The sequence below is a fragment of the Astatotilapia calliptera genome, chromosome 22 (genome assembly GCF_964374335.1).
Source record: "Astatotilapia calliptera chromosome 22, fAstCal68.1, whole genome shotgun sequence".
NCBI lineage: Eukaryota > Metazoa > Chordata > Actinopteri > Cichliformes > Cichlidae > Astatotilapia > Astatotilapia calliptera.
In genome coordinates this window covers 18,974,047-18,994,411 of record NC_137442.1, presented here as the reverse complement: position 1 = coordinate 18,994,411, position 20,365 = coordinate 18,974,047, and the positions used below count along the sequence as shown (strand labels likewise).

General features: G+C 40.9%; 1 protein-coding gene across 2 annotated transcripts; it reads right to left on the bottom strand.

The window, feature by feature from the left end:
- Positions 1-667: 667 nt before the first annotated feature.
- Positions 668-18,459, bottom strand: pdcd6ip (programmed cell death 6 interacting protein). 2 transcript variants are annotated; one of them, XM_026157034.2, is made up of 18 exons: positions 18,141-18,459; positions 15,780-15,834; positions 15,623-15,692; positions 14,320-14,447; positions 13,258-13,411; positions 12,239-12,339; positions 10,154-10,285; positions 9,746-9,968; positions 9,434-9,557; positions 7,611-7,788; positions 4,101-4,212; positions 3,727-3,896; positions 3,127-3,375; positions 2,802-2,936; positions 2,577-2,671; positions 2,339-2,474; positions 2,059-2,249; positions 668-1,686 (listed from the first exon to the last, which is right to left on the bottom strand). In XM_026157034.2, the coding sequence occupies exons 1-18, from the start codon at positions 18,344-18,346 to the stop codon at positions 1,500-1,502; spliced, it is 2,646 nt and encodes an 881-aa protein (XP_026012819.1). In that variant the 5' UTR covers positions 18,347-18,459; the 3' UTR covers positions 668-1,499. The 2 variants fall into 2 exon arrangements, with proteins under 2 accessions (XP_026012819.1, XP_026012820.1); XM_026157035.2 differs by having other exon boundaries at positions 10,154-10,270.
- Between the last annotated feature and the right edge of the window lie 1,906 nt (positions 18,460-20,365).

The window sequence follows — 20,365 nt, the reverse complement described above, 5'->3', positions numbered from 1 at the left end:
AAGGAAAACAAAGGATGGGAAGAGCCCAGAGGGAAACTTAAGTGAAATATGGTGGGGTTTTTTTTTTTTTTTTTAAAGAGTTGTGGTGGTAGGAACTCGAGAAGACAGATTAGACAGAAGAGAGGAGAAAATGGAGAGAGAGGTGGAGTGATGGATGTAGGCAGGGGACCAGCAGCTCTCTGCCAACATCTCCATGCATCCTTCCAGACATCACACTGCGCTGCCATCTGCCTCCCTGACACACACACAAACGCGCGCGCGCACACACGGGGAGGAGATATGCGAAATCATTAGCGTCTCCTGACACTGAATAAATATCTCGGGATGAAATCTGTCTATGGAGAAATCACCTGCGGGGAAATATGATTGGATGAGATCACGACCTCACTGGAACGTAATTTGCATGTCATCTAAATGGGATCTGCCCCCAGTGCTCGGGGGTCAAAAAGCATCCGATTAGTTGGATGGGACAAGTCAATCTCTGATTGGCTGACAGAAACAACAACGGCAGGTAGTGCTGCTTCACACCCCCTCCTCCCCCTCCCCTGTGAACTGCAGGACTGCCCTCTTCTGGCTGCTTTACAAACCTCCACAGTTTAAGGAGAGGAAAAAATAATAAATCAATAAATAAAAGACATCTGAAACACATAAAGACAAACAAATGGCGTCTAGTTGCTGTTGTTTTTAATCTCAAAGGTGATGGATAAAAACAAAAACACAAAGAGCAGGAGTGGCACACACAGAGTGTCTCGGTTAATCACATACAGAGTCTTATTTATACATATATTTATATAGCAGAGCCATTTCTCCCACTTGTACAGCCTCTTGATTGTAACACGGAAATAAACCCACATTCCCGGGGTGAGAGAGCGAGAGGAAAGAGTGAAAGAGAAACAAAAACAGTCATCTACATTAGAAAACCTACCGGCCATTCGTTTTTCTCTTGTTGTTTTTTTTATAGATTTATACATCAGAGAAGCATCAGTATTCATTACAAAAATAGTAATATAGTTAATATAGATGCGCTGGGAGATTTGATTGAGTCAATACAGATGCACAGTCTCCAGCGAGGAAATGAAGAGCCGCTCTGTGCGCCTCGATGAGTGTTGTTACAGCAGTCCACCTCAGTCAAAGAGTCAGTTATCATCGGAAAGAGGTTAAGGGTTTAATTTAATCAACAAAACTTTTAGAAAATGAGTACATAAAAAAATAAAGAGGAGGAGGAGGTGTTAGTGCACTGATGAAAGCTGAAACAGTTTTAGGGAAAAGTGCTGCCAGGATCCAGAAAAACATGCGCTTAACAAAAAGAAAGATGAGTTACAGAAAAGTGTTAAAGGCTTTTCAGCAGCTCCACCTTCACACAGCTGCTGTCAGGAGGAGAAAAAGTGTAAGACGAGTGGAGGAGCCCATGGGATTGAAGTGTTATTGCTGGGGATGTTTGTTTGTTTGTTTTTTAATTTGGTGTTAACATGTGAGGAATACGGGGATGAAGAGGGGAGTTATTGCTGAGGGTAGTAGGGCTGTTGCTGAGGGGGTTGTTGGGGGTAGCCTGGGTAGGGCTGTCCTGCTGGAGCAGTTCCTGGGTATCCTCCCTGACCCGGAGTCTGGTAGGGCATGTAGGGCATGTTGGGCATGTTGTACTGGCCGTAAGCATAAGGATTGTAGCCCATAGGCATCTGGTAGTACCTGCAGGGAAAAGACAACAGACGAGACAAACTTCAAACATTGTATAATCAAAACACTTCAGAGTCAAAGGTTGCAGACTTCATTTAAAAGTTATAATGAAGCAAGTAACGCCCTCTTCTAGCATCAGTATACAGAGCTAGAACTGAGTTTGGGTTTAATGGCATTTGCAGCTGGTAAAATTAAAGACCATCTATAGATTTTTAATTGCTCCATGTTTACTGAGAAGATATTTCATGCACCAATGAGAATGCGAACCGGTCAACCTGCAGCAGTTTTTTTTTTGTCACTTTAAGGACCAAATGAGGTGCTCAGATCTGAGAAATCCACTGGGAAAAAAAACAAAAAACAGAGAAGACAGATTTGAAAACTGACCCAGGGTAGCCTTGGTAGGTGGGGTAAGGTGGTCCCTGGGCCTGGGGTGCCATGGGTGGTGGGTTGTTAGTGGGAGCGGCAGCAGGTTGTGAGCTGGCGGGTGTGGTGGAGGCTGCCTGAGGGATCACGCTTGGTGGAGGTGGCCTGGCTGGGGGCTGGGGCTTTGACTCGGGTTGTTGAGGCTGCACAGGCTGGAAGACGTAGAGGGAGAGAACAGAAAGATGAGCACACGACTGACAGATGTTGATAATATTCAATGCTGGGCTGAGTATCCGCTTACAAAAACGGTTCTGGGTGCAGGGGTCGGTCCAGGAGCCGGGGCGGCGGGGCCGGAGGGGGCAGCGGGAGTGCTCTGATAGGCGGGAACGTTGAAGGCTGGAGCGCTGGGCTCTCGAGCGATGCTCTGCTGCAGGTCCCTGAGAGCAAAAATCGAACATCACAAATAAAATAAAACAGAACCCAACTGCAAAAACAGTCTTCCTTCTTGGCCAGCTTGGAATGACCGTGCGGGTACGTACTTGAGGAGTTCATCGCGCTCCGTCTTACGGGCAAAAACGATGTCGCTGCATTTGTTCTGGAACTTGAGCAGGATTTCTGTCAGGTCGTTGTAGAACTGAGCGGGGAGAAACAAACAGGGACAAAAATAACTAACCCGGTTTGGGACGCACAAAAGTAGAGCACATCTGACAAAAGATATGCATCGCTGCGGCACGGCTGGTCCCGCTGTTCTGCTGAGCACGTACCTTGGTGCCCTCGCGCAGGTTGTTGCTGATCTCCATGTAGCTGTCGTGGGCCGAGGCCAGCTTCTTGAGGACCTCCTCCCTCTGGTTGGAGTCTGCGTTGGACTGCTTCAGGCTGCTGAACTCCTGGTGGGACGTCTGGAAGCAGATCGCAGGTTGAGAGGACGGTTAACCTCCGACTCCTTTTATTATGTATGCACTTTATGTCCATCTATACATTCTTTTAATCCGATACAGTTAAAGCATCATTCCCGTGAGGGAATTCTGACCCAATTTAAGCAATAAACACACATAAAACCCGCACACTTCCCACCAAAGCTGCCTGTACCTGAACTTTCCCCAGCAGCTCTTCCTGTGTGCGGAGGCTGGCCTGCACTCGCTGGTTGTAGCTGCCGTACAGCTGGTCGAGCTGGCCCAGCGACAGCTGCTCCTCATTGATTGCTCCATCCTGAGCCAGCGCCGTCAGGAAGGTGGTGGACATGTCAAAGGTCACGGACTTGATCTCTCCCTCGATAGTCTCCCTCTCTTTCTTTACCTCCTCCAGCTGAGCGAGCAGAGAGCGCAGCACGTTCACTACCTACAGGGGAAGGTAGACACATGACTTTTCCACAGTCCGACATTAACCTCTCACCCTCGTTACAGTGAGTCCAGCAGCTGGAGAGAGGTGCAGTTCTTTCAGTTCTGCTTGCTTAGTTATTTGAGCTCCCCAGTGAAACACAACACAGTATCAGCAAAAAAAAAAAAGAAAAGAAAAGAAAAAGGGAGGCAGTGAGGGGAGGAGGTAAAGGGCCATAAGGAACACAATGTCCACCGGGGGTTTCTGTGCAGCAGGAGTCGACGTTTATGGGACACACACATAAAAAAAAAAAAAAAAGCACATTCCCAATATTTAAGCTCACAAACAAAGATGTAAAGATGTCAGACAGACCTCGCTGCCCTGTAGTGTCTTGGTCGGGTTGGCAGAGGGGATGGCGGCGTTGAGCTCGTTCTCTGGTTTACACAGCAGGGCGATCATGTCACAGTGGGTGTTGTAGCGGTCCCTCACCACCTGGTCGGCTTGCACTGCCTTGTCCAAGATGTTGCGGAAGTTAGCGCCCTCTGTGTAGGGAGAGGATTAGAGGGACTAAGAGAGGGCTTTTTACAGCGCATAAACTTGCACGACAAGTTTGTGTCCAATAAATTAGGAATTTCCTGTTGTTCTTTTGCAGCGCGCTCAGTGTGTAATGGCCCCAATAAATAAATTTTTTTTAAAAAGCGCCCAACACCAACAACAAATGAGAGCAACAATCTTCCTTGGCATACCGCTTCGAAGGGGCTTGTAGAGGTCTCCAGAGGGAGTTCTGCTCCAGCGCTGGCTGAACTTGGTCCTCAGCTCGTTGTCGGTCGTCTCTTCATTGTCCAGCATCTTCAGAGACTAAAGGACGAGAACACAAAGACGCTGAGAGGACAAAAACACCACCGATACATATCGATTAGCACAAAAGTGCTGTACATCTAAAATAATGAGAGGACATAACACCAGCATAAGATAACAGAGTTTAAAGACACATAAAATGAGGAAACCCGAGTAAGAAATGATACAAAAAAGTAATCAGAACCGATTCTAAAGGTGGGTTTTCAAACGGGTTTGAATATGTATCATGTTGGGGAGGTCCTGATGACACATGAGGAATCTGTTAGACTATTTGGATATTCTTATTATTGTTATTATAATGTCAGGATACGGAAAAATTGCTTATACAGCTGGTGAGATCCTGTCATTGTGGCATGTGTTTTAACAGCTTTTTTGTAAATGTGGAACCGGAGCTGGCTACAACAATTCCAAAAAGTAATCACAGCGAAATGTCACTGATAGAAATAAATTCAAAGACTATGTTCTTGTCGGGAGTTACTGAATTAGATATTTTAGATGTAGTTAACAACTGTAAGAACAAGACCTCTACTGATTGTTTTGGTATAGATATGACATTAGTTAAACGAATCATACATAGCATTGCCAGACCTCTAGCTTATATATGTAATTTATCATTTCAAACGGGGAAATGCCCAAAGAAAATGAAAATAGCTAAAGTTATACCCATATATAAAAGTGGAAACAAACACATCTTCACTAACTATCGACCAGTGTCCCTGCTCCCGCAGTTTTCTAAAATATTAGAAAAACTTTATAATAATAGACTAGGTAAATTTATTGACAAACATAAACTAATCAATGAAAGTCAGTACGGATTTAGGACAGGAAGGTCAACTTCAATGGCTATCATTGATGCAATAGAAGAGATAACCAACAGTCTGGATAGAAAAAGACATGCAGCAGGGATATTTATTGACTTGAAGAAAGCATTTGATACGATTAATCATAGCAGATTATTTAAAAAATTAGACAGATATGGTATTAGGGGAGTGGCCTTGAAATGGATCCAAAGTTATTTGACTGAGAGACAGCAGTATGTGAAGATGGGCGAATTTGAATCGGGGTATTTGGGCATTAGCTGTGGAGTGCCACAAGGATCAGTTCTGGGACCAACTCTATTTAACCTTTATATAAACGACAAATTTAATGTATCAAAGTTATTAAAATTAGTTATATTTGCTGACGACACCAATATTTTTTATTCTAACGACGACCATAGTGACCTAGTACTTAACATTAACAACGAGTTAAGGAAATTAAAAATATGGATGGATGTTAACAAATTATCTATAAATTTGAGTAAAACCAAGGTAATGTTCTTTGGGAATTACAATGTAAATGAAGATACTGTGATAAAAATAGATGGTGTAGTCATAGACGTAGTATCAGAAATAAAATTCTTGGGAGTAATGATTGATAGCAAATTATGCTGGAAATCACACATCAGACATATACAAAATAAAGTGTCCAAAAGTATCTCAATCATAAATAGAGCCAAGTTCTTCTTAAACTGCCATGCAATGTTTTTGTTATACTGTGTACTAGTCCTACCATACTTGACTTATTGTGTAGAGGTGTGGGGCAATAATTACAAAAGTTCTCTGCATCACCTGGCTATACTACAAAAATGTGCTATAAGAATAATGTATTCTTTGGGTTTAATGGTAGGATAAAGGTAGGATATTATAGTCACACTAATATTTTGTTTTTGCAGTCAAAACTATTAAAATTGATTGATTTAGTTTAATTCTCGACTGCTCAACTCCTATATAAGGCAAATAAGGGTATACTGCCAGAAAATATCCAAAAGCTCTTTACACATAAAGAAGGAGGTTACAATTTGAGGGGATGTAGTAACTTTAAAAGGCAGATAGTTAGAACTACCAGGAAAAGTTTGTGTGTGTCTGTGTGTGGAGTGAAACTTTGGAACAGAATGGATGTAGAGCTCAAGCAATGTCCAAATATTCATCTGTTTAAATCGAGGTACAAAAAATGTATATTGTCAAGGTACAAAGAGGAATCGAGTGTGTGATTGTTTATCGATGATAGTAAATAATAATATATTCTTTGTATTATTTCTTTCTTTTTTCTTTGTTTATATATAGAATGTTAACAACAAATACTTATATAAACAATTATTTTGTAGAGTTGAAATGGACACTGTTGATTATTGTCTTACGCTGTTGTTATTACTGTTATCTCCATTATTAGGAAACAGTAGACCAGAATTAATTCTTAAAAGTAAAATTGATGAAGTTACAACTATACAATGGAAGCAAACTTCATTGATATTTTCATAGCTAAAATATAAATAATATACGGAGAGGATGTAATGACCATGATGGTGATGACTGTGATATTCAGCGGTGGTAACAAAGACTGTATTATTGATGCTAAATATTTACACTACTGTATGTCGTAATTATGACAATGCGATAATTTTATAACCGTAATTGTATGTCACAAATATTTAAATGTACTGCGCAACTACAAAATTTAAAACTCAGATAAGATTGTAGGGGTGGGAGTTAAAAAGCTTGTCTTCATCCCACTCCTTTTCGAGCTAAACTTGTTTTTTCTTTTTTTGTGTAATTGTACATTACAATAACTTTATTATTTGGTTGCTCGAATAAAAGACATTCATTCATTCATGTGTTTTCAGAAACTGCCACACTTGAGACACACGAAGCAGCAATTATTACATCAGTGATTATAAACTTTGCTCGTCCATATTTGTTTGCCTCGTGTACTTTTTAATGATCACTCAACATGCATGTTAAATAAAAAAACTGAAACTGCAGTTTAATTAAAAATAAAAACTCAATATATAAAAAATTAAAATCTCAAATAATAGTCATTTTTTGGCGAGCTCAATTGTATTTTCGTCTTTTTTTTTTTTTTTTTTACCTCCTTTTAGTCTCATTAATGACTACTTTTTAGGAAAATTAGGGCATTTCAGTTTGGACTTTTCAACTCTGCCAACAAACTTGGAGGCAGATTGTGCTTTATGTTTTCCCTCCCATCTGTTTATTTGTTTGTCAGCATGATGTTTAAAAAATGGGTTGGCTGAAGCCGGTGGACAGACAGTCCTTGGCCCAACGATCAGTGGATTAGATTCCTGTGATGATGCGGATCTGGGATTTCCGCCACTAGGAACGATTAAGAGTTTTTTTTAGCATTAATACGCTCTTCTGGTAATAATGGTGGTAGTAAACTCCAACATTCGCGGCGTCCAAGCCAGGATTCATATGCTACGTTTTGAAGAAAGCAAAGCCATATGACGAACAAGCTGTTTGCAGCCTGTTGTTCTAAAAGCGGCTTCTTCGCTTTGTTAAACAGATTTTGGGGTCGCTGCGAGCAGGAAGGTCAGAGGGCACGTGTCTGCTCACGTCACCGACCTCATCCAGGATCTCTCTGTTGCGGGTCAACAGCTCGGGCAGGTCTTTGATGAGCTGCTCGATGCTCTGCAGTCCTCCGTGCTGCACGACGTTCCTGGCCTTCTCAGCAATGGATTGTGGGATGGAGTCTCCTGACAGATCCTCCAGAGCAGCTGGCAGGTTTAGAGACGCCAACACCCTGATGGAGAAACGCATCATCTGTCAGTTATTACGGCTGCTTGAACATTAATTTGTAGTTCGTCAGCACGGAGCTCATTAAAAACAGCTTTTACAAAGTTTACTTGACGAAAACGAGTTAAAGTAAATATTTTCATTTTACTGCTTTAATTGAATGACAATGCACTCATGTTGACGTCGTTGGCTCAAATTTCTAATAAAGATCTTCAAACGATGTGCTGAGAGCGCCGCACTGACGACACGAGTGCTTTTATCGACACGTTAATGGTACCTGATGCTCCCTCATGTTATGAATTATTAAATTTATTTACAGAAGCACTTACTGACATGTTAACAGGAAGACACAGAGTGGTTTACACAAACAGCAACTCATATGAGAGTTTCCACATAAACTCAGATGGTGAAGTCGTTCTTTTTACGTTACACAGAGCAGGACATCTTCCAAGAAATACTCCTGCATCAGAACACATGGTCACCACTGCTCTCACACGGGCCTGATGTGATGTCATGCAAACTTTGAGAGACATGACAGGCAGAATCCCGAATAGAAATCTTTGAATCTTCACCATCTTTAACACACGAGCCAATCGTGTCGTCACACTCTCATTCATAGTAGTTTGTAGGCTGCCTTCTTTCAGCTGCTCCCTTTAGTTGTCGTCCCCATCTCACCCATTCCCAGCATCCTCCTCTGTTCTCCTTCACTACATCCATGAACCTTCTCTGTGGTCTTCCTCTTCTCCTTCTGCCTGACTTTGTCTCCAGATCTTGCTCACTCTCAGCATCTCCAGCTCCGCCTCCTGTCTTTTTGTTAGCACCACCGTATCTAAGCCGTACATTGTGTACTATCCTAGATGTTACCTTCTGCTGTGTGTAGTAAAGATGTAGGTAAGTGTACTTTTTACACACCCATAACATGAATTAGGATTTCTTATGGTGCTCTGGTGGATAGGGGAAAGGCAAGTATGGTGGTGTTGCCTCACAGCAAGAAGATCCAGGGTCCTCTCGCCCTACGGTAGCTGATATAAGCTCCAGCAACCCTGACCTGGATAAGCGGAAGAAACTGAATGGTTGGCTCTGATTGGAGAAGCCACGTTGATCACGTTGCAGAAGCCATAATGGATGTGTTTTTTCTTTTTTTGTTTGTTTTGTGTGCGCAGTAAAAGTTACTTATGGGGAAAAAAGACCAGCTTCACCCGTGAGTCTATATATGCAGTTTTCAATGAAAACCAGAACATCAACATAATAGCTCATTCGGCTCATCCTGTGATCCATCACAGTTCACAGGTTCTTGTATTAAAGTCAGAAAGAAAGTGCACAAACTAATAAGAATTCAAATCCGCTGAGCAGTCACCGAGGCTCACAGTCAGTCATATCTAGGACAAACTCAATCTCATTCACTCAAATCTCACCAATACTCCAGGAGGAGCAGCAACTCTCATATTTCATTTAGATGGAGGCTTTAAAATTACTGCCACAATCATTGCCCCAAAGTGATGAGGCTTTCTTTAATATCATAAACCTTGTTTGCAGTAGCAAACTGGCTGATAATTCAGGTTCTCGCATAAAGCCCCACATATGATGGCGGAGAATCGCTCAGAGCTGGAGCTCATGTGAGCATATAGCTTTACAGACACAGCACAGCATACCCGTTGCAGAGATTAGTCGCCTCCCTCATGGTTCCCACCAGTCTGTTAACAGTCTCGGCCTTCCTCTGGCTGTAAATGCTCATGGACTGCTGCACGGCCATGGGAACCATCTTCTCAAACAAGTCTGAAGTGAAAAGATCGAGACAGGCAAATGGTTTTAAACAAAAAAAATAAATCAGTTTTCAGATCAGCTGAGCATCATTCTCAGCACAGTTTCTTTTAGATTTTTTATCATTTTCACTTTTATCTTTTTATTAACTTTCATCAGATTATTTCATCATGTCAGTATGGAGGTGTGTCCGCGGTTCGTACCTGAAAATTTCTGACTGAGTGGGGGTGTGATGGCGGCTGGTTTGACCAGCGCTGCTTTGCCGATTTGCTCGAGGTCTTTGACTTCAGGCACCCGGTCGTGGTAGATAAAGTCGTTGTCTTTCTTAGCTGCTGTGAGGGATCGGTTGATCTTGTCTGTCAGATCCTTAACGCTCACGTACTCGTCGTAACGAGACGCCACAGTCTTAACCAGCTCTGCTGCGTGCTGGATTGATCAAATAAGGGAGGAAAAGTTGTGGAGAAGCATTTAAAAAAAACAACAACAATATATATATATATATACACACATATACACATATACATATACACACACACACACATATATACACACAATATTATTATATTTTTTGTTTTTCTAAAGGGCTGTAAAGCGAGGGGAAACCTGTGTACCTGCAGACGAGCAATCTCCTCCCCGAACCTCTTCTTCTGCTTGGCCAGGACACTCTGATGCAGCTCGGCATTGGCTTGCATGATGCAGTGCTTAGCTGCAAGCACCGGAAGCACTTCCTGAAAATAAAAATACTGACGAGGGAGCGGCAACCACAGAGCAACACGCAGGCATGCAGACATATATAAAAACACACGCACATACACGCACAGTGGCAACACAAACCATAAGATGGCAGGCGCACATCAGCGAGGTAAAAAATAAATAAATAAATAAAATAAAAAAATCAAATTAAATAAATACAAAAATAAATTTAAAAAAAAATAAATAAATCACAGAAGCCAGTGACAGACAGGGGTGACAGAGAGGCGTGCAAACACAACACAAGCGCGCACGCACAGACACGACCAGGGCAAACGCCAGCACCACGGCGAGGGATGCAGAAAGAAAGGAAGACAACGAGAGAGAGAAACAGAACAGGCCATGAGTGTTTTAACCTTCCAGAAAAAGCTGCTTCATCAAACATCCCAAAACCAGGTGTGTGTGTGTAGTGTAGAATGGGTCCACTGTCAAGCTTTTTAAAATGTTTTTTTATTATTACCTGGCAAGTTTTCATACTTTTAGCAATACAGCTCCTACTACTAATATATACAGAGGCAACTGAGGGAAAGAGTTAAGTCAACTTCCTCCTGATTGGCTGCCCCTTGCAAACAGAAGCTTTTATCAGCAGGCGAGTGGGACAGCTGTGCTCACATATTAAGCATGACTGAGCTGTCTGAATCCTGAATCATGTCCTCATTTTTCAAATCTCTGGCCATGTTTAATATGAGTGTTACGGCTCAGCGGGGTCTGGAGTGATTTTCGTCCAGTAGGTGTTTTCTCCTGTCGCGTACTTTAGGTACTGACCTTGGCAGCTGGCCACAGTCAGCAATTAGGACAGGTAGGTCAGGGAGGGGAGCGCAGTTGTCCTTGCAGTGCAGTGACTTTGTGTTTTAGCTCAGAGGGAGAGGAGGGTTTAACTTACTCTGTTTTGTTATGTTCCTTCTTTTGATGGTGATCATGACTCGTCTGTCTCTTAGTTTAATTAATAATTATTATTTTTAAAAATCTTTATTCTGCTCCTTTTTTCCCCCAACCCAGAAACTTTACGTCCCCATATCCTCTGGACTTTTAGGTGAACGTAGCTATGAGGACAAACTGCTGTAACAGCATATATGAAGCTACTTTCTCGTCACACTTTATTTCCTCGTCACAAGAGCGAGGCATAATTAGTGACTTTTAAATAGTCCCAGATTTGTCCTATCAGAGACATCTAAAGATTTTTATTTATCAACAATAAAATATGGAGAAATAAAATCTCAGTAGAAGCTGAAAGCAAGTCTCGTTTTATACAATTAACTAACAAAATATTAACAGATTATGTTTTTTGTTGGCTGACAAATTGATTGATAAATCCTTTCAGCTTTAAGGTATGCAGATGGAGAATTTTGCGTTTTTATTGTAAGAAAAAATATTTTTCAATGAGCTATAATTTATATTTGTACAGTTTATATCAAACATCATCATTTCTAACACGTCACAGCTGTTACATTTAGACATATGGAAATTCCCACATTTAAATACTTCAGTTATAACTTATAACAGCTGCCCTTTTCTCTGTTTCGATCTGCTTAACTCCAAAATATTAAACGTGCAGCGTGGACCTCTGTTAATGTGTGTGTGTCTATGTGTGGTTGCATCATTTAAATTGTTAGTAACTACTTTAAGATGTCTTTGATTAAACGGAGAGAAACCAATCAGAAAGAACAAAGGTCAATATGTAGTTGAGTATTAATCAACCAGTCACAGTGAAAACAGGATGGAAACAGAAAAATGACAACAGAAAGGGTGTGAATGGGACAGTCCCACAACCCGAGTATATTTCCCACATAAACACAAAACAATACACACAACCAGACACACTCTAAAGCATTAAGAGTCCACGCTCTGCATGTCTGCACCCCGCCAAGCACATGGCTGACCGTGGATGTGTGGCTTTCCATCTCGTGGTTAATGTGTAACTTTGTGTGTGTGTGTTCTTCATATACCTTGGGGAGGTTGTCCTTATACTGACACTGCTTGAAGGCATCTCCGTAGAAGTCTGCCGCCTGATTGGCCAGCTTAGCGATGACAGCGTCTTTCATCTTATCTACATGGTGAACAAGAGCCTTTTAAAAGGATGCACCAGGCAAAGACAAACACGTGAAAAGACTCCAGATAACAAGCTGCTTTACTCAAAATCACACATTAACCCTCGACCACTAACGCTGGTAGTCTGACAGTCCCAGGAAAGGATGGACCAGAGAACCAATTCCCACTTCCATTATTTATTTATTTTTAAGATTTGTTTTTTAATTATCACCAAATTCTTCACCAATTTTAGAAACTTGGAGTGTGCTTGTGATGCTTTTTTCCATTTTATGAGATTTACTTTAACATAATTTGATGGGAAGTATTTTTTCTCGGTATATCCAGTAAAACAGACCCAACGTTATTGATAATGATGCTGGTTGGTTGCTTTGGTCAAACTCTAAAGTGGTTCTCTGAGTGGTTTTCAGAGCTGACTGCTTCCACTACATTAAAACATCACAGCAATACATGTTAGAAAAGTAATCTACAACAAAATTACACAACTTCTCAGCAGATGAGTTTTTGTTTTTTTATATAAGAACCTATTTTATAATGTAATCTTTAAAACTCCAACACACAAACTGTGCAGACAGAATGGGGACAGAAGCTGAGAGTAACTGGGACCTAAACTGCTCCCATCAGCACTGGAAATTAATCTTGAGACCAAAAAAAAACAAAAAACTGCTTAAGTGGGTAATTAAAGATGATATATAATTAATTAAAGTACAATACTTCATTTTATTTGTAACATAAGCTTCTGTGAAAATGTTAACTTGCAAGATGGCCCACAGAGTAAAACTCTTAAGCAGTAGTAGAAGTGTCATGCACTTTTTAAAAGTATTCAAAGGGGCTTAAAATAGAGTCTGTGTTTTAAATAAATGATCATCAAAATGCACTGAAAGGCTTAGTCATGTCTTCAGGGTCAGGGCTTTGGTACCTGAAGTGGCTTTAAGAAAGAAGACCTCCTGGGCCTGGGCCAGCATGATGAGGCTCAGGGTGCCTACAGTCTCAGGGGAGATGTCCATGGTGGGCTCCCTGTTCAGAGCAGACAGCACTGTGTCCTTGATGTGGCCAAACGCCCCGCTGGCCAGCTAAAGGAAGACACCAAGAGGAAAAAAATGAATCCAATCCAAAACTAAAAGAAGATTTTTCCCCAAAAACAGAGCTAACTGTGGCTTTCAGCCAGCTTCCTGGGCCTCAAATGCAGCACCATCAGGTCACATGTTTGATAAGAGCGTCACATGTTAGAAAAGAAATAAAAATACAAATTTGTAAGTCCCGCCTGTTTCTGTCACACTCTGGTCTCGAGCTTGGAGTGAAACATGTCAGATTTGCATTTTGTTTGTTTGTCTGGTTAAACACTCTGCAGGCCTACTCTTTCTGAAGCTTTTCATCCTTCTGGGGAAGCAGATCAATGCAAATATTTATTATCATCAGTGGAAAAGTCAGACTGATGCATTTCACTTCAATTCCTCGAAACCTTAGAAAGATGGGGCTAAACTTCATGAAGTTCATCCTGATAAATTTCTGACAAAGAGGACAAAAATAGACGTACAGCAGAGTAAACCCAAAACAGCTGTAACAGGATGGATCATAAAGGTGCTACAAAGAGCTTTGAACATTTCCTGGCTTCAAACACACAGGCAACCGAAACAGAGGAGAGAAACACTCGGTGCATCTACTCTCTGGAGAACATTTGCACAAACATTTGAATCCTGGAAATTTTACCCCTTATCTAAATTTCAGAAACAAGAAGAATCGACTCAGTTAAAACAAACAAACGAACGAAAAACAACACAAAAACAAACACAAAAATTGAATATTTCTCCATATTTTTGTAAAAGACAGCTTGAGTGAACTGTTTTATGAGAGACAAAGGTATAAATTATCTTTTTTTTTGGTGGGCTCCGGGTTTAGGTTTTGTTTAAGGAGAACTAAATATCATCTAAGTTTTAACAGTGATAGTATACTGTGTGTTACTGTGTGGTAGTACACCCACCTGATAGTATTTGGCAGAGGTCTTCAGTCCCTCGTCATTATCCAGATTCTGCTCTGAGGCGATCTGACTGGCCAGAGCTGCCACGTTGAACAACACACACGTCTTCTCATAGCCCAAACTGGCCAGAGCTGCAACACAAAGGCACAAGAAGGGCTCACTCTCAGTTCCACAACATAGTTGAGATTTTCCACTAACCAAATGTGACGCAGCATACAAAAACACGGCCACAATTTTCCTTTATTACTATGTAAAATGTTACTTTTCCTAAAATTTCAAAAGTTCTAGATCAACATGCTTTTATTTGATTGATTTCTATAAATTTTTATCTCCAACATGTCAAACCGTGTTTGTTCTTTGAATTATTGTGGTTTAGTCACAGTGCAAATAGATAAATAGTCATTTACAGTAAGTTTGTAAATTATTATACTTCTGATAAAAAACACTGCTACACTTATAACAAACTGTTGATTGATCACAGTCACATGACGTTATCGCCACAAGCTTTAAGTGGCCAGTATCACAAAGAGGGAAAATCTCATTGGTCAGGTCGCACCCCTAGGTGTGTGTAGCTGCACTGAGCTGGGGATTTCCCATCCCAGCTGAGAGGTTTGCTCATTACATAGTTCTGAGAGATATTTAGAGACAGCGAAGTTGAGATAACAAGCACTGACAATATTGGAAAGTCCAGATTTTTGTGACTATGTCACTGCTTTTGTTTTTGTCAGGATTCTCTGTCTCTTCTTGCGCTGCATGGGTGAGAAAACTCACAGAGAGGACAAAGTGACATCAGTTTTTTCCCCACTGAATATTGTTTCAGGTTGTTGAAACAGCTGTTTGCATGGATTTACACAAACATCATTCCTTCAAATTAACAGAAACAGAAACAATCCAATGGTTGAGAACTCCAGCTGATCAATATGATGTATGAGTAACTGTGTGTGCATGTGATTTCCCCTTGCTCTGTTACACAAGAAACACATGTCAGCACCACATACTTCTTTATGAAATCTTTCTAACTCCATATGACATCTTGTTGGGCCTGTTTCGTATGTGCATTGAATTAAAAAGAATTGTTTCTCACTGGGTGTGTTTCATGACTGTGTATGTGAAAGAAAGATGAAAACACAAAGAGACAGGAGGAATAAAAGACAGAACAACAACTACGTACCTCAGGGGCAGAGTTTTAAATTTACAGGAATTAATGTGATATCATTTCCTCCTTTTACAGCCAACTGTTATACACACAATGACATGCACGTGTTCTTACGGAGGTAAAAATACGTGTTAAAAAAGCCAAACTTACCGAGCTTGACGGAGCCACCAAATAGCGATCCTTTATCAAAGGCATCCTTCCATGTGAAGGTTAAGCAAAGCTGCAGAAACAGGAAGAGGCTTTGTGTTTAAGTGCTTTGGCTCTGTAACTAACACACGGTCATGCGTGCTGCAGCTCAATCATTTACCTGGTTTTCAGAAAAGGGGAACTTGGGCTCGACGGCACACAGCTGATCATAATATCTGCAGAGAGTGATGAAACACCACAGATTGAAACTTTGATTTTGTTTATATCTAAATCCAGAAATAACATTTCTCTAAAAAGTACTCAAAGGGACTTCAATTCATGGCAAGTTAGGAAAAAAGTAATGAAGAGACTTTGAAACATAATTGAAATGAACCAGCTGTATAGAGGTAGAGAATGTTATGACATCTGTGGTGTGAGGAAGCTCAGCCATTTCAGAGTCATCTGACAATGACTCAGGAAACAACAACACACACACGCACATACACACACACCTCGGCTCTTTGTCCTATCAGTATCAGCGCCTGTGATGTGTGAGCAGTCTATTCTGAGGTATGACATCAGGGAATCCCTTTTACCGATCCTTCAACATTTCTCTCCTGAACTCAAAACACATCAGTAAACACACACTGGCGTTTAAAACAGAACAAACTGCATACAAAGTTTGTATCCTATTCTCTCTCTCCCTCTGTCTCTCACTCACACACGCACACACACACGCACACACCTGAGCAGTGGAAAGGTGAGCCGAGGCGTGCCACCTGGTTAGCTTGAGAGAGAAAGAAAGGTTCCTACGCAAACAATGGTCACCATAGTGACACAATGCTAACATTCAGTGATGGCGGCTTAATCAGTTTCAGCATGCTTCTGATCGGTCCTGAGCAGACTGCTACTAAACCACAGGTCCCACATCACACACAAAAGTCTGTAAGTTAGTTTAACCAACAGATTATTATATTAATCTTTTTCAGACAGAATTATTTTTAAATTGGTTTCTATCAATATTTCCCTCAGAAAACCCAAGAAAACAAAAGAGCATAAACTAGCGCTCACACAGTAAGGAAATTTGTTCACGTTTTTAGAGAGACAGGACAGAAAAAAATACCTGGGCTGACTTTTGATCAATTATTTCCAGTCAGTTATTTAAAATCAAAATCTTAAAATAAACAAACACAAACTTCAATATACCTACCTACACAACAACAAAAGGTTGGGATCACAAATTTGCATACCTGGACACTTACTAAGGTAATATGAGAGGACTCTATGCATTAAATAAATCACGAGTCATATTAAAAAGGACAAAGTCCGTACCTGTATGTCACCCAGGAATAAGAAACAGGCCTGTTCAAGATATATTCATTGCAGAAGAAAGGCTACACTGAAACTAACCCACTAATATACTTTTGTGCCCTTATTTTGGAAGTTAACTTTAATCTCAGCGGTCATAAGAACACATAGGCTGCAGGTATATAATAACCCATCAAGTTTAAGAAAAGTCACAAATATTAAGCTGATTTTGTCCCCCAAATTGAAGTTTATAAACACATTTATCCCTCTCCCTGGAAAATACAATCTCCCTCTCCCCCCTCCCTCACCACAGCCTGGGGTTCAGGATCATTTGAGTGCCACATCTCTCTCATCCCTCATTAGTGCCATGCCTCATTTATAAGTACCGGTAAGTGTAGTTACACGGGAGGAAAGGCACCAGTTAACAACATAGAGGTGACAAGGACACAGAGGGACTTTGTTTCACAAAAATATATCACATCTATCCTACCAACTTCCTCTATGCAAAGCACTTAACACAGTGACACCATTTATGCTCAGCTTTATGGAGCTCTCAGTGACATCAGCAACTTCTGGCTGACAGGAAAAGGCACGGTCTGGACTCTCTCCCTTTTGTTTTTGCATCTGTAGATGAGCAGACACATACTGAGGCTTTTCTCACCAACACTGCCTCTGTGCTGACAAACGCGTCAAAACTGCCAGTTAGACGTGATTAAGCTGCATTTTGCTATTGCTAACACTCACACCGAAGGCTTCCTTCTCTAGGCATTTGCGACAGGTGTCTGTGTTTTAAGTATAAGTTTGTTTCTTACAACTCAGGTTCTTTTCTCACATTCAGAAAGTTCAAATTCAGTGTTTAAGCTAAATCTAGACAAGGTATAGTTTTCTTTAAGCCACTTTAGCGTAAAGGCCATAGCTATAAGTGTGAACCAGGTCGGCTTTCCATGCCCAATTTACCCTCACAAGCAACTGACAGTTCGGTTAAACCAGCCAGCACATCCCGCCTGTATTCCCCCCGCAGGGAAACTTGGCAGGAGTAACAAATGACTCAGTTATTTCCCTGAGAGCGTCCTCCTAGCATTTTAGCTCGGTGCTAGCAGCTCAAAGCTAACCCCGCTGGGTGCGGCGATGGCCGAGCTAAATCAGCGCCACAGGTGAGACAGCCGTTCGAACAGTTGGCGTTAGTTACATAGCAGGCGGTTCACGTGTTATGAAACAGTGTTTTGTTTTTTACCTGAGTAAAATCTCCAGGGAGCTCTCGTGTTTGTCTAGCGGCCTTCCCAGCGCGCTCTTGCGGAGCTTGTTGAGCTCCTCCACGGCGCGGAGATACTCTCCCTGATCCTCGCTCGCCGGGTAAGTAGACGTTACGAATTTCGACAGCGGTTTCACCAGATCCACTTCGGACGATTTTTTCAACGGGACTGAAATAAACGTCGCCATTTCGGCCCGTGAAAGCGCTTTATTAACTCAGAAAAAACAGATGGGAACAGCGAGCCAGGGACACAAACAAGAACGATCACTTCCTGGATTGTGACAAGCGACGTCAATTACGTAATGGGAAGCGCCGAGGCGCAGCGCGCAGACTCAGTGCCGCTTTACTGAGAAATGAGCAAATGGAAAGAGAAGGAGCTTTGATCTTCCTATTTTCCGTGATTGAACTCCGCCAAAACCTGGAGTTTAATCTGCTGTAAATTGCTGACCTATATACTGCCAAATATATCTGAAATTGAAAGCTATCACGTCACTGTCACGAGGTAGAAACTGCAATCAGTGTTTTGTTTATGTTTTTGCCAGTTTCCCTTATATGTATCTTTATATATACAGATATTATAAAATGTTATTTGGCAAAAAGAAAAAAATTCAAACGAGATCTGGCCAAGAAAACAACAGAAACTGAAACAATTATAACATAACAGTTCTAAAAAATATATCATAAGCGGCCAAAGAGCATTAGATTCATTACAATGTGGAACACAGAGTATGTACAATGAAGCAGTCATAAGAATATTTACAAAACAGGTCATTTCTTTATTTTATATATTCCTCCACTGCAAATCCAAATACAGCTTATTTAGCAAAATAAGCAATGATATTCGAAATTTAACAAATAGTATACAAACAGCTGGTTGTTCAGTTTGCCTTGCACAAGGAAGCTGAACAACACCAAAGGACCTAGAAGACCACTGAAGAATTCAAAAGTGGATGATGGCAGAATACTTTCTTTGGTTAAGATAAACAACTTCACAGCATCTGTGTCAAGAGCGACGTACCATTATCAGAAAAAAGCTTCTGAATGTGAAAACAGAGGTGTTTACAACTGATCTCAGCACAGCTATAGTCAGAGGCAGAATACCTGGAGGGGTTGCTGTGCTTTGGGACAAAAAAATAGACCCTGTGATAAAGCCCATTAGACTGGATGTAGACTGGTGTATTGGTATACAATATACACAGAACAATAGTAGTTTTATCATTCTTAATATTTATACTCCCTATGAATCTTGTCAAAATGAGCAAGAATACCTCAGTAGGCTGGCTTTTATTAATGCATTTATTCAAGACAATGATACTTACAGCATATATGTTTTGGGTGATTTTAATGCTGATCTCACAGACAGCAGTTCTCAGTTTGCTGACCACTTAACTCATTTTTGTCAAGTTAATAATCTTATCTTGTCTACCAAAGTGTTACTGTCTGCAGATAGCTATACATACATAAGTGAAGCCTGGCATAGTACATCATGGCTGGACCACTGTATCTGTACAGCTGATGGACATGCAGCTTTAGCAAACATGACTATTAGGTATGAGGTAACTGTGTCAGATCATATACCTTTTGGTTTTACTGTGAATGTGGAACAAATGCCAGCAACAACTGGAAACAATATTGCTAATATTGCTACCAGTGTAAAATTAGACTGGTCAGCTTGTAGTGAAGATGATTTCTTAGCTTATCATAGTAATACCGATATACATCTGAACAACATTTCTTTGCCGAAAGAAGCTATTTTGTGCAAGGATGTCAACTGTAAGAATGCTGTGCATAAACATTTACTCTGCTCCATGTATGATGATATAGTGACTGCTCTGCATGAAAGTGGTACACTGCTTGATAAACAATATAAGCATAAGAAACCTAACATCAGACCTGGCTGGAAAGAACATGTATCCATGTACTCGCATAGCTTATAAATGTTGGGCCATGGCTGGAAGACCTAAACAAGGCCCAGAATTTGAACAGAAAAAATGTGCGAATGCCAGATATAAGTACGCTGTTCGCTTTATAACTAAAAATGAGCAAATGCTGAGAGCAGATTCTTTGGCCAGGAAAATGTTGTGTAATAATATGGCAGATTTTTGGAAAGAGGTGAAAGCTCTTAATAACTGTAAACCATCTCTACCATCAACTGTTGAAGGTGTTTCTGGGGCAGATAACATTGCAGCATTATGGAGACAGCATTA